Source organism: Halichoerus grypus, chromosome 8 (assembly GCF_964656455.1).
Source record: "Halichoerus grypus chromosome 8, mHalGry1.hap1.1, whole genome shotgun sequence".
NCBI classification, from domain to species: Eukaryota; Metazoa; Chordata; class Mammalia; order Carnivora; family Phocidae; genus Halichoerus; species Halichoerus grypus.
Window position 1 is genome coordinate 32,498,723 of NC_135719.1, and position 14,798 is coordinate 32,513,520.

The window sequence follows — 14,798 nt, forward strand, 5'->3', positions numbered from 1 at the left end:
AATTTTATCCAGTTCAACACAGGGCACATTTCTTGGTTGTAGAAACCATTCCTTAATCATAAGCCTATGTACTTGCTGGATCTTACTGCCCAGCGAGATGAGTGCCTCTAGTGATTATAGGGATATTTGTCACACCTCTTGCAACAAAGGATAAAGTGGCACTGCATAAAAATGGACCTGATTGGTGTCTTAAATATTCAGGCTTTTGTCTATACTTGGCATGTCCCAGTGGTTCTTAGAGGCTGGGGTGGAGAGGAGGGAAGTTGACACTTGACTCGTGGTTCACTTACCCAGGGACTATTGCTGCATGCCTAGGACATGTGAGGCATTACACAAGGTGGGGAAGGAGCTAGGGGTAAACCATGGCCAGGACAGGTCCCTCCTAGTGGAGATGTATCCGTGAGGAGGGAGGTACAGCAGAGCTAGAAGAAGGTCAGTGCAGTCTTATGGGAATGCAGAGTAGCCACTTAACTGAGCCTGGGTTAGCAGTGTATAGGTGTGTAGGCCAGGATCAAAAAGCCTTCCCAGAGGAAGTGACATCTAAATTAAAGAATGAGTTGGAGGTGACCAGGTGAAGGGGAGGCAGGTGACTGTGGGTCACAGGCATTCCAGTCAGAGACAACAGTTGGAGAGAATAGACCTTCCCTGGGCTTCATGAATGCCCTCACAGGACTAAAGCGAACTGCGACCTACTTGTCATTGTTCAACCTATACTGACAGGAGAAAGCCAAGATGGGAGGTTCCAGCTCTGCCTCTATTTAGCATTTTCAACCCAGGGTTTGTGGTCTTTAGAATACTTTACAATTTACAAAGCACTTTTATTTATTACCTCAATCACAATATATGGCACTCAGCAGGAATGCAAAGGTAACACGAAAGCAGTGCACAAATTAAAATACATATAGTTGTAAGTTAAGAAAACCTCAGCAAGGACAGACAGGAGAGCAGAACATACCTTCTCAGTCTTTAGACAGTTGAAATAAAGACAACAATGAAACCCAGGCCAGGGTAACCTTAACCAGATAGTATCAGGAGAAGATGACCTTGTTTCAAGAGGCATCACTAACTGAGGGTGGGGCAACTTCTTGGACCATCAAGGCTGACTGCTACTCCAGAAGTGGGGAGAAGGTCTCTTACTTCTGGGAGGGGAATAGCACCACTTCCTCAGATCTTCCTCCTCCTTCTTCTTCACTTCTCTCCTCCCTTCCTTCCTTCCTTCCTCCCTTCCTTCCTTCCTTCCTTTCCTTCTTTCCTTCCTTCCTTTCCTTCCTTCCTTCCTTCCTTCCTTCCTTCCTTCCTTCCTTCCTTCCTTCCTTCCTTCCTTCCTTTCCTTCCTTCCTTCCTTCCTTCCTTCCTTCCTTCCTTCCTTCCTTCCTTCCTTCCTTTCCTACCTTCCTGTTTGCCTCCAAGGCCATCAGTGGCCTCCCATCTGCCCAGAGATGAGAGTTTCTTATGTTACTAAACATGGGTTGGTTAAATTCACCCTTAGTTTTTTAACTTCTCAATAGCCAGCCCCTGAGTGCATCTCCTTGTCAGGTGATTTTTCCTTCCCATCAAAGCTTATCAATTCCTTTAGATACAGAGAAAAGGAATAGCTAAGATGATCAATTATTGATGGTGGTACATCTTTGGGTGACCCAGTGCTGTGATTCAGTTGCACAGTATCATTAGGAGACCATCACTGTTTACTCAGCCAGTGAGTGGACACAGGACTCACCTGTGGCAAAGACGACATTCCTTGAGACCAGACGATGCTCCACAATAGAGAACTGTGGGAGCTCAATCCTCTCCACTCCAGTGACAGCCTTATCGCCACCACGCCAGTAAAATTCAATGTCATCTGTGGTATAGCCATCTGCCAGGAGAGAAAGCAGGGACATGGCAGAAATGAAGAATCATCATTTTGTTTACATGCAAGGATAAAGAAACTGTAACTAATAAAATGGAGTAACAGCTTGCCCATATTTGAAGTAGATTTGTTTCATGTGCTTGTCTATGAGAAAAAGTGTCATCAAAGAACTAACTTTTGAATATTTTTGGTTACCTGTGCTGTTTGATTTGTACCATACTGGTGCTGAAAAGTAGAGGCACTGGGGAAGTTGAATGCTCTGACCAGAGTTTTGTTTGTAAATCCTAATTGTAGAGGACTGGGTGTTGCATTGAAATGAATTTAAAATATATATTAACAAAAAAATTATATATATATTATATATATATTATATATATATATTATATATATATTATATATATATATATTATATATATATATATATAAACAGCACTGAAGAAGATGGTTGTAAGAAAAAAATGAAAACTCAAATATAAAGAATTCTAGAAAGGCGACTCTGAAAAGCTATGGAAAAGTTAAAACACTGAAGGTGAATTTAACCGATCAATGTTTGATAACAGCAGAAACTCTCAGGGCAAAATAGTGTCCTCCTCGGCATTTTTCGATGACTTCAACAGGTGTTCCTGGTTATGAGGTTTGCCATCTTTAGAAATGCCTTTTGTTGGAATACCCTTGGCCCTTAGAGAGAGGAGTGTTTATTAGCTGGATTATAGCTCCAAGCCCAGCTCTTAGCACGGTGTTCATATTCACTTGGTAATCAATCAATCCATGCTTCTTCAGAATGAAGAAATAAGACAATAAAATCTGATATTTTTTGTAGCACCAAGAGTCTTCTAAAGGATTAGGTCAACTTTATCAGTAAGGTTGATTAAAACTCACACCTAGAGAAAAGTACCCTGTCAGTATAATGGACTTTTTGATTTGAATGTGTAATACGACATAAGACAGACACTCCATATTTGACAAATAGACCAAAGCTATGGGGATGACTGCTCTCCATGGTAAATGTCATCTCCCTTGTCCCATCTGCTACACTCTCTCCCTGGATCATGGTGGTTCCAGCTTCTGTCTCCTCCCTTCCCTCTGACTTCCTTATATTCCATTCTCATCTGGCAGCCATGGCAATTGTTCGTAACACACACATCTTATCAAGCCACTCCTCTGCTTAAACCCCTCACATGTTTCCCAATACAATTAGTGCAATAAGTTCAAACTCCTTACAAGGATGACAAGAATCTATAGGATTCTGTGTGTATGGTGAGTACATCCACTCTCTCTCCCTCGCTCACCCAGCCCAGTACCACTGGTCTTCTGGCTGTGGCTCAAACCAGCATACCGTGCCCAAGGCTTGTGTGCCCACCCCCTTGTGTAGGGGCTCACACATCACCACATTTCCATCTTGACTTAAATAAAACCTCTTGCGTAGTCAAGGTCACCAGAAAATCCCTACTTCCACTCAAATGCTTTAACTATGGATTCTCTGAAGACAAGCGGCCTCACACTTTCTGAGGAAATCTCTTTGATAACAGACCTTCCTGCCCATCATCCCCCTCAGTTCAAACATTACAGTAATAGAATCTGTACTCACTGAGGCTACTCTCTATGTGTTCAGACATTTGGAGCTGCTTCCTTACTTAGGTTCCAAATTTGCCTTCCAGTGACTTCCATCACCTCACTGGGAGTTGTAGCTTCTGGCTACACAGAATCCACTTAACTTCTAACATAGTCCTTCAACTATTGGGAAATCATCATCTTTCCCCTGAGCTTTCTGTCCTCCGTGCTAAATCTCCCCAGATGATTCCACTATGTATCACTTGACATGATTTCATGTCCCTCACTTTCTGAAAGCATGGCTCTCAGAAAACTTGACAGTGATGTAATGTGGAAGTGAGGGGCACTGTGGGGCCAGCTCTATATGGGATGAAAACTGGCCTACACCCACCACAACTTCCCAGTATGTTTACTCACAAAGACACTCACTTCTCACCACAAACGCATTGAGTAACACTGCAGCTATTTGCCATCCCCCTCAAAGAAATCCACATAAATACAGACAAGACTAAATCCAATTGAGACCAATTATAAACCAATCTATGATAGACCAGGATAAGTGACGACAGCAACAGTAACATCTGGATATGCCAGGACATGTAGTTCAGGTAGCAGGCGGGACACTTGTTTGTTAGATAATAAAGATGCAGCTCTCATCCCTCACAAAGAAGTATGCAACACTGAATTATCAATAAGGCATCTGAATACTCTTCAAATTGAGAAAATTGACAAAATGCAGGAATAGTCTGCTTGGAAAGCTGAGTTCCTGATGGGAATTTACTCCAACTGCCCAGGTTCCCAGGAGTACAGCCACTCATGTGTGATGAAGCATATTGTGAGAAAATTGCATCTTAGTGCTTGTTCTCTTTTCACTGAATGGACCAAGATGAGGAGTGTTTGTTTTCTTATATTTCAGCACAGCAAGCAGACTCTCTTAATCAGATTAGAATGGGAAACTCTTTTATGCTGAGTCTCTATCTCTGTCTCTCTCTCATGACAGTGTAATTTGCAGCGTGGAGGATTAAACTCCCATCTTTAAGATAGTTAAAAACTATGGCAAGAAGATTATATATGCCTTGAAAAAGATGCCAAATAATGACAAGACCTAAAATACAGTGAATGAAAAAGTAGTACAGATACACACAGCTTTCAATTTCCAGCGTGCAGTTCTGCTCGTCCAAGGGGTATCTTCTCAAGTCCATCATGCATGCTGCAGTTGTGGTGATTCTGAAATACACAGATGAGGGCAGATATTAACAATGGGATGAGAAATGTAGCAGGAAAATTGCTTCCAGCTAAACCATGAGTAGCCCCCATGTAGGGCTCCTTTTCCCCAAGATACACCTGATTAAATATATTTCATAACGTATACCGAATAAATTTTGAGTACCTTTAGAGACCAGATTTATCAAGAAAAGCAACACAAAACCTCTAAATCTGATAAAATTATTCATGTAGCCTTGTTGACTTTGGTTAAATAAGGGCAGAGAAAGGGGTTTCTAAGGAAACTTTTGTCTTCAATTTTTGTTCTGCCTCCTTGTTTAGAGGTTCTCTAACCTTTATAGCACAGAGAAAACTTATGTGTGTTGACAGCACTGATTAGATCAAGATTGACTTCTTTGATTTTCCATGTGAAGTGTCTAAGTAGCTACAGATGCACAGGCTGCACTGGGAAACTCTCAGCCAAGCTTCTGCTTGATCCTATTTTATTATAGTCGTCTGCTGGGCTGGATCCTAATGCTCCCGAACTTCTCACCATGAAAGCATCTATCTTTTCAAAGGGGATATTTGGCTTCTATGTTATTGATTATGAATCAAAATTGAGTGGGTTAGCTTCCCTTGGGGTAAGCTGCAGCCATGGAAAGAATTTATATCATGGCCCAAGGACAGTTAAGCCTCCACCATGCAATGGTTAAATCAACTGTCCATTAAGAAACAACACTTCTAGAAATGTCAAGATTATTTCCTACTCTGTCTACAGCCTCATTTTAGGGAAATCAACCTACACCCAGCCTCTGTTGAAATACAATTAAGCCACTATGTTTTATACTCTTTTTCTCTAGTATGCCTCCCTTTTCACCTCAGTTACAGCTGATGGGACTGGGATGGGGCCCTGATTCAAGGATTGAGATCAAGAATTACTTGATCAAGAATCTATGATGTGTGGTGATTAACGTAATAATAATAAAAAAAAAAAGAATCTATGATGTGGCCTGACCTAAAAGGTAGAATGGAGCTAAAGGGATTCTATTCCATGGAAGTGAATTAAAGACAGGGCAAGAATGGAGCTGACCTTGCAAGTTCTTGAATTAGAGGCTTGCAATGTCATTTTCCAATTGGAGAGTGAGGAATGTGAAAACATAGAGGTAGAGAAAAATGCAAATTGGATGGCTGAGGAGACACTGGTCACTATGGCTGGACCACAGAACATGGCCTTGCAGGGTATGTGCTACATATCCCAGGGAACAGCATTCTTTTTCTAGTATATGTCCCACCGAGGCAAGAACTGGGGAATAGCATTCCTATGGCTTATGTGGAAGTGTGTAACTGGCAGCCCTGGCTATACCCATTCAGTGGTGGATAAGAATGAAGAAGTAAGGGGCGCCTGGGTGGCTCAGTCGTTAAGCGTCTGCCTTCGGCTCAGGTCATGATCCCAGGGTCCTGGGATCGAGCCCCACATCGGGATCCCTGCTCGTCGGGAAGCCTGCTTCTCCCTCTCGCATTCCCCCTGCTTGTGTTCCCTCTCTCGCTGTGTCTCTCTCTGTCAAATATATAAATGAAATCTATTTTAAAAAAAAAAAAAAAAAAAAAAAAAAAAAAAAAAAAAAGAATGAAGAAGTAAGAATGTCTCCTCCTAAAACCCCTAGAGTTACCTTGAATTCCCAACCACCTTTCATGTTCCAGCTTTCTTGAAGGCCAGTATTCAGCTTTCTCTAGATAGCCTTCTGTATGAATATTCACAACAGACCTTCTACCACTTTGGGCAACATGAGCAAGTTCTATTCCTATCAGCAGATCTTAACCAAAACACCAGTAAAACACCAGGCATGGGCCAGTTCTGTTGGGCTTGTCTCATTTAACTTAAGTGCAGTAGTAAAGCATGTCCTTCTATTAGCATCTGGATAAGTGGAAGGCTGAGAAAAGTTCTACTTTCCAATGGCTAAGAAGAGCAGTGAGGGAAATGTTAACATATTTGGCAATCATGGGTAACTACTAAATTATTCTCTATAAATGGTATATAAGTGCCTTGTAGACATATGCTGTAAGATCCATACCAATGGTGAAAGTGTGTCCTTTCCAAATGTCATAACACTTTCAATTATCACTCCAAGGAGTGGATTACATTCTGTAATCCAAAGTCAACACCTAGCTCTTTGATATATTTTTCTACAGCATCCGACTTTCTAGCCAAATGAAGGACCAGCCTCACACTTTTAAATTCTGGCATGTTTTGTGGCATATTGACAACCCAACATCTATACAAGATGCCTATAAGGCAAAATTAGAATAAGGTTCTGTTAAAATTATGAATTTTTATGAAGAAAAGAAAAGATCTCTACTAAAGTTCCTATATATTTTGGTACCTATTTACTTAGAGTCAATAACTGAGATTAGTATTTTCTGTTTGTTTTTCTTATTCTCAATGCCACCCATAAAATAAATGCACACAAACAGGAACATGAACATATCCAAATTTTTTAAGGATTCACACTGATTGTGACATTATGTAATGTGTTTCATAGGCATTACTGGAAGTGTAACATGATGTTGGAAGAATCCGTAAAAGGGTCCCCAGTATACTTGTTGTCCTGTCTTCTCATTCTGGCATAAGATTGGCTGTAAAATGGAGCCCTTTTCCAATTTACTTGATGAATTACTGAATTTACTTGATGAATACAGTAAATATATATATATATTTACTACTACTACTACTACTTAAGGAAGAAATAACATAGAAAACCCTCTCCTGGTGGAAAGTAGGACACAAGAGCCTACTCATGCTACAAAAGGTAAGCACAGGGATGACACAGTGGAAGGAAAGAGGTCTGTGTGCCACTGGGACAGAAAGGCAAGAAAAAGGAAAGGCCGGGGTGGGGGGGAGGCAGAAAGATCAAGAAGGGTGTAGTAGGCCAGAACTGCTCCCTGAACTATGAAACCTTCTTCCAAGTTGGCTAAATTCATGACTGGCTTGGGGAGTGAACTTTTTGCATGAATTGACCAAATTTTGAGGCTTGGGACTTTGCAGAAACTGTAGGAGGGAATTTGAGTCTGCAGGACTGAGGGCTCAAGCCTAGTTAAAGGACATGGACCAAGGGCAGGGAAGCCACAATAACTGGGCTCCATTTGCATAATCCCCAGCATCCACACACAACTTTTCATATTTTTTCCCCAATAAACTTATTTGTCCTGAGAGGAGAATTCAACCAATATCTAGCTCACTTCCACAGCCCTCTATAATCTGAGAATTCTATTTCTAAGGAATAGTGGCAGGGTCATGAGAAACATGACTGGCTGAAGATTTCTGCAGTATTACTCTTTAGTAGATGCTTTTCTGGGGGGGTGTCATTGTTTCTTTTTTTGTTTTCTGATTAAGAGAGAGCAGTGCTTAGAGTCTCTATAGCTGCAATTTATGTTTATGATAGAAAAGCAGAGAAAGATGATAGCCAAAAAAGTGTCTACCATTCAGTATGTCCTTTCTTTACAAACAATCACACTTTGAGGGTGCTGAAAGTAGAAAGTTAAAAAAAAAAAAAAAGAGAGAAGTAGAGAAGTGACAGAGGACTGGGAAACACCATAGAAAAGGATGTTGACTTATTATCTTGGTGCTCAGTACAGCGTGCAGTCATATCTGTACTTTATGTAACATTGGTTGAGAGTTTGCTTTGTACCCAGCTCTATGCTCAGCCCTTGAACATTCATGCATTTGATTAATAACCATACTATGGAGGTGTTATTATCATTCCCATTTGGCAGATAAACAAACCAAGGCTCAGAAAGAATAAGTACATTGGCCACATTTACAATGCTACTAGAAGGCAGATGCAACATTCATCCAGGAAGCCAGAGTCTTACACCCTACTACCTCTTTGACATCTCTTCTGCCTTAAAGCATGACATATTGTATATTCAACTTTTAAAGGTCTACTCAGTGAGTGAGGTTCTTGTTGAAGATCAAAGAAGGTACAGAAATTTGTAATTCTATATATGCACATATATATGCATACATACAATATATACACATAATATATACAATATATACACACACAGAGATCATATATATACATATAGCATTCTCATTATATATATGACAATATGTAAATATAATATGTAAAGGAAGAAAATAAATATTCTACATGCAGTAACAGTAGTGATATTTAACTCATCGTGGAATAGGATAGAATTTAGTAGATAGTCTTGCTTTTATAAGTGATATATTGCTAAAGATGTGTTTAACAGTCAAAAGTATGAAAATTCAAGGAATAAAGTCAAAGCTTATAAGGGGATCATTATCCCTAGCAAATTTAAAATCCTATGAATCCTATGATGTGATAACAGCCATATTAAGACACCATCTATAAACTATCTTGTTTGTCCTTTGCCTGCACAGTTGAGTGAGGAAGCCTGAGTTGAGGAGACCCATGACTTTTAGCATGTTGAAGGGTTTTCATTTTGTCTCAATTATATTAAGATTGTGAGATGTACTTTGGTATTAGCACTTTTAAATTTCCACCAATTGAAAATAGTAATAAGTGCAAGCTCCTCATGTCATTGCACAGATGCAGAGTTCCCCACAGACTACCTAGAGAGGCTGCTGTGGAAATATTTCTGTTGGCTGATCAGCACACTTAGTACCACAAAACATTTGCCTGAAATGTCCACTGTTGGCCAAGGTGCAAAAGTACCCCCTGCCAATGCTGCTGGGAAAGGTGGACTATGGGTAGAGTCTGGGATCCTTACTTATAGTAAATCATTAGACAATGCACACAATCTCTTTACCAACTTGTACTAAACTTTTAGATTCATAGTAAATGCCAGACAGGACAGAAATGAAAATGTCTTTGACTAGCATTCTCAGAGCCCTTCCAGAACTAAAGTATCTCAGCCTCACCTACCTCTCCTCTCATTCAATGCTCTCATTACACTCAGAACTATCTACAGTTCGAACATCCATCTATTTGTTGACCTGTAGGTCCCTTTTACTTCCTCAGATGAGTCTGAGAGCAGGGCTTTGTCTCTTCTGGCAGCAGCCATTTCCCCAGTGCCTGGAATAGCTCTCACATGCACACAGTAGGTGTCCCATAAATAGTCACTGAACAAAACAATGACTTTGAAGATATGGGAGATCAAGCATAAGCAGACAGCATGGGACTCAAGAAGTAGAAAGGGAAAAAGATAGCTTAGTCCTTCTTGGATTTAATCCCTGAAATCTAAGTGCAAGAGGGGCACTCTAAGCGGGAGCCCTGGCCCTGCACAGTTACTGACTCACTGAGAACTCCATGGGCTTACTGGTCAAGATGCTTGGTGATACCCCCTGCGTTAATAACCAGGTAGTCTCTGTGAATCCTTCTGCTGCAGGATGAATTCTTAGCAGGCCAATGTTGATGCCCATGGGTTTTATGGCCTGGCCTGCAGGGAAGATGAGAGCAAAATGCAGCCATCAGTAGAGTCCTAGCTCTCTGATCATCATCTTGTTTAACTAACAGGACCCAGGAGCACGTTAGCAGTACCTCCTGTGTGACCTCTGGCTTGCACTTGGGATGGCTGTCTGAGAACTCTGAGCAACAGTTGTTATCTATGGTCATGGGATAGCAGCACATCTGGGCTATTGCTTTACAGGTAATCATTCAGCCCTTTGCAACAGCTCTCATAGAGGACTATGAGTGGTAACTCATAGTCCTCTTCTTCCTGGTTCCCCATATGCCAGGTTCATCAGGCATTTTTCCAGGAATAGGAACACAGATGCTAGGGTTAAGGACCTAAGTCAAATAATTCAAACTAACTAAGTTTTATTCTAAAGCAAGTACTTACTATTCAATGTAGAAAAAACACAAGGCATAAACCAACATTTAACTTACTCTAATTTTTGTCTCATTTTACAAAAAATATAAGAAAATACATTCACAGAACTGTCTGAAAGCCTTTGGTATGCAGATTCTTTGAGCATGTTGCTGGGAAAGTCCTTGGGTTAAGTTGATTGTGTTGGCAGCCCCATTCTTTCCTTGTTTCCCAATATCCACTCTCTTAGCCATGTCATTTACAATTCTTCTCACTAAAAAGAAGCTGTCTGCCCACCTCCTGAATAAGGCCCAACTTTGTGACTTGCTTTGTCTGACAGAACTGTGGAAGTGACAATGTGTCAGTCTCAAGATTAGCTCCCAATAGGCATTCTGTTTCTAGTCTTCTTTTGTGCTTCTGCCTTTACTGTGAGAAAACCGTGCCCAGATGAATCTGCTTGTCCTAGGCGGAGAATGGCCATGGGGAGCAGGATGGAGGTGCCCACTCATCCCTGCAGAGACCATCCAGCCCCAGGTCTGTGAATGAGCTAGCCAGGATGAGCAGAGATACTCATTAATCACACAGACACACAAGTAATGAGCACTTACTATCATCTGGCATTGAGGCTTTCTAGCTATTTGTTACACAGAAACATTGTAGCAATAGATAAGAGATACAACAATCAACACAGGCAACAACGTACATAGAAAAGCATAAATTTTCCTATAAATGAATGGAAATCACAATGTGATACTTCTCAAGAGTGTCATAAGATAGCAAAGCCCTTTGTAGATAGCATTTTTTCCAAAACAGGAGCATCTATCTCCATGTTTCAGGAAAAATCCACTATCATTTTAGAAATATCAATCTTGATGAAATGAGTAGTAACATAAGGCAAATGAGACAGGCCCTGATGCATCTCCTCCTGATTTTCAAACAATATGGTGATAAAGCAACACAAAGGCCACAACTGGTAATAGTGCTGAAAACCAAAACCAACAGAAAGGCGTATGCCAGATCCTTAATCATCTGCCAGGAACAGAACAGTCAGAGTGGATGACTGAGGAAGTCCTTAAGGAGAACGCCACAGGCTCCACACTCTAAACAGGAAAGGAGGAATCAGTTTGAAAGTACCAGGAAAGTACTCCCCAACTACCTGGGTCTAATTATGTCACTTGGCAGTGTTTCACATCTAGAAGTATGTTGTTCAAAATGGTAGACACTGGCACATGTGACTATTTTACATTTAAATTTTAAATTAATTAAAATGAAATCAAATTTGAAATTCAGTTCCTCTGATGCATTAGCCACATTTCTTTTTTCTTTCTTTTTTTAAAAAAATTTTTTTTATTAACATATAATGCATTCTTTGTTTCAGGGGTACAGGTCTGTGATTCATCAGTCTTACACAATTCACAGCGCTCACCATAGCACATACCCTCCCAATGTCTATCACCCAGCCACCACATCCCTCTCACCCCCCACCACTCCAGCAACCCTCAGTTTGTTTCCTGAGATTAAGAGTCTCTTACGGTTTGTCTCCCTCTCTGGTTTCGTCTTATTTCATTTTTCACTCCCTTCCCCTATGATCATCTGTCTTGTTTCTCAAATTCCTCATATCAGTGAGATCATGATACTTGTCTTTCTCTGACTGACTTATTTCGCTTAGCATAATACCCTCTATTTCCATCCACATCGTTGCAAATGGCAAGATTTCATTTTTTGATGGCTGCATAATATTCCTGTGTGTGTGTGTGTGTGTGTGTGTGTGTGTGTGCACACAGCACTAGCCACACTTCAAGTGCTCAATGGCCACAAATGGCTGGCAACTACTGTATCAGACAGTAAGATTATAGAGCATCTTCATCACCACAGTAAGTTCCCCTGGAAAGGGCTAGAAAACAGCATTGAGGCAGACAAATGAGTGGTCTGGCCTTGCCCACTAACCCAACCCCCCAGTCCCTCTCTCTCTTTCTCTCTGTCTCTCTCCTTCCCTCTATAGCTTCAGAGGACACGACTCTGGTTGAAAGTGGTTGGGGAACACAGTCGAATACATATAACCCACCCACTCAAAGAAAAGCCATTGCTGCTAAAGGTAGATATCCACAGGACTTGGAAGCCATGCATACCAGAGTGGAAGACATCATTCAAGATTCTATTCAAAGTATGATACATTGCATCCGACTTCAGGGCCTAGTCAGTTAACCCAGCAGTCAGAAGTGAGGGTCCTACTCTGAATGAATACAATTAGGCATTACCAAATGGAGCACATTAACCAAATTTTCAGATTTATACCCTAAGGGGCTAAGGCTTCCAAGGTGAGAGTGAGGCAGAAGGAGACTAAGGTCACCATATCCATTAGTCTCACTAGAAAATCACTTTGTCTTTAGGATATATCCCACCTAAGGATAATCATAAATAAAACAAAAAGGTGTTCTATGAAAAGTATGGAAGTGAAGAAAATGAAAGTTGAAACATTTGGAAGATACATGTCTGGTAGTTAAAGACATGAATGCATATGCTCTCTTTAGAACAAGAGCAGGGAGACATAGGGAAAGAAGAGCCTGAGATAAAGGCATAGATAGATGCTATAAAGCTAAGAAAAGAATGCTAGGATTCCCAGCCATAGGCACTGAATTGAAATTTATACTGAAGACAGATAGTAGAATTGACACAGCTGAAAATAATTTAATGACGTGGATGTCTTCTTAAACTTTAATGGGCATACAAGTCACTGAGGGGTTTTGTTAAAAGCAGATTCAGAGCAGAAGGTCTGGAGTGGGTCTTTAATTCTGAATTTCCCACATGATGGTGCTGTTCCTGTCTGGGGACAGTAGTTAAAGTGGAAAGGAGAGGGCAAACATGTAGAACCTTCCTAAAGGCAGAAGAAGACAGAGATTTGAAAACAGAGAGAAGATAGGTATAGGACAGAAAATAGGTATGAAACAGCTTTATTAGACAAGCAGAGCAAACAAACAAACAGCATACAGTCAACAAATTAAACATGAAACAATAAAGAATTATTTTTTTAAAAATTGGGTTAAAATGCATAATATTTACCATTTGCACCATTTTTAAGTGTACAGTTTAGTGTAAAGGACATTCATATTGCTGTGCAACCATCACCACAATCCATCTCCAGAACTTTTTCATCATCCCAAACAGAAACTCTGTACCCATTAAACACTAACTCCCCATTCTCCACTGCCACCCCTCCCCCACCCGGCCCCCAGACCTAGTAACCTCTCTTCTATTTTCTTTATAAATTTACTTATTCTAGGTACCTCACATAAGTGGAATCATGTAATATTTGTTCTTTTGTGCCAGGCTTCGTTCATTTACCATTTTCTAAATTCATTCTTGTTGTAGCATATGTCAGAATTCTATATCTTTTTAAGGCTAAATAATATTCCATTGTATGTATATACCACATTTTGTTTATTTATGTGTTGATGTACATTTGGTTTGTTTCTAACTTTTGGCTATTGTGAATAATGCTGCTGTGAACATAGGTGTAAAACTGTTTGAGTCACTGCTTTTGTTTCTTTTGGTATATACTTAGAATTGGAATTGCTGGACCTTGCAATAATTCTATGTTTAACTTTTTGAGAAGTAGTCATATTGCTTTTCCCAGTGGCTGAACTATTTTATATTCCTACTAGCAATGCATAAGGATTCCAATTACTCTATAAGTTTGCCAACACTTTTCTTTTTTCTTTTCTTTTCTTTCTCCCTCCTTCCCTCCTCCTTCCCTCCTTCCCTCCCTCCCTCTTTCCTTCCTTCCTTCCTTCCTTCCTTATTTTCTCTCTTTTTTTTTTTTCATAATAGCCATCATGGGTATGAAATGGTATCTCACTGTGGTTTTGATTTTCATTCCCTTAGTGACTAATAATGTTAAGCATCTTTTCACATGCTTATTGGCCATTTGTTTATCGTCTTTGGAGAAATAGGACTATTCAAGTCCTTTGCCTATTTTTAAACTGATTGTCTGATTTGTTGTTGTCGTTGTTATTGATTTGTAGGAGTTCTCTATATAATCTGAATATTAACTACCTTTATCAGATATATGATTTGCAAGTATTTTCTCCCCTTCCCCTGGTTACCTTCTCAGTCTGTTGATTGTGTTCTGTGATGCACAGAAGTCTTTAATTTTTCTGTAGTCCAATGTATATTTTGTTATTGTTTTTGTTGCCTGTATTTTAATGTCATATCCAAGAAATCATTGCCAAATCCAATGCTTTGAGGCTTTTCCCATCTTTTTCTAAGAGTTTTAGAGTTTTAGCTCCAATTTACATATCTGATCCACTTTTAGTTCATTTTTGTATATGGTATAACATAAGCATCCAACTTCATTCTTTTACATGTGGATATTCAGTTTTTACCAGCACTATTTGTTAAAAAG

The 14,798-nt window shown here is 40.1% G+C and overlaps 1 protein-coding gene across 2 annotated transcripts in view; it reads right to left on the bottom strand.

Annotated features, from left to right (window-relative positions):
- The window catches only part of GABRB3 (gamma-aminobutyric acid type A receptor subunit beta3), a 248,134-nt gene that overhangs the window by 43,846 nt on the left and 189,490 nt on the right, over positions 1 to 14,798 (bottom strand). For both annotated transcript variants that reach the window (XM_036083608.2, XM_036083613.2), the window contains exons 5-6: positions 4,545 to 4,627; positions 1,718 to 1,855 (exon numbers count right to left, since the gene is read on the bottom strand). In XM_036083608.2, the coding sequence (XP_035939501.1) occupies positions 1,718 to 1,855; positions 4,545 to 4,627 (221 nt within the window). The remainder of the gene's footprint in view (positions 1 to 1,717; positions 1,856 to 4,544; positions 4,628 to 14,798) is intronic.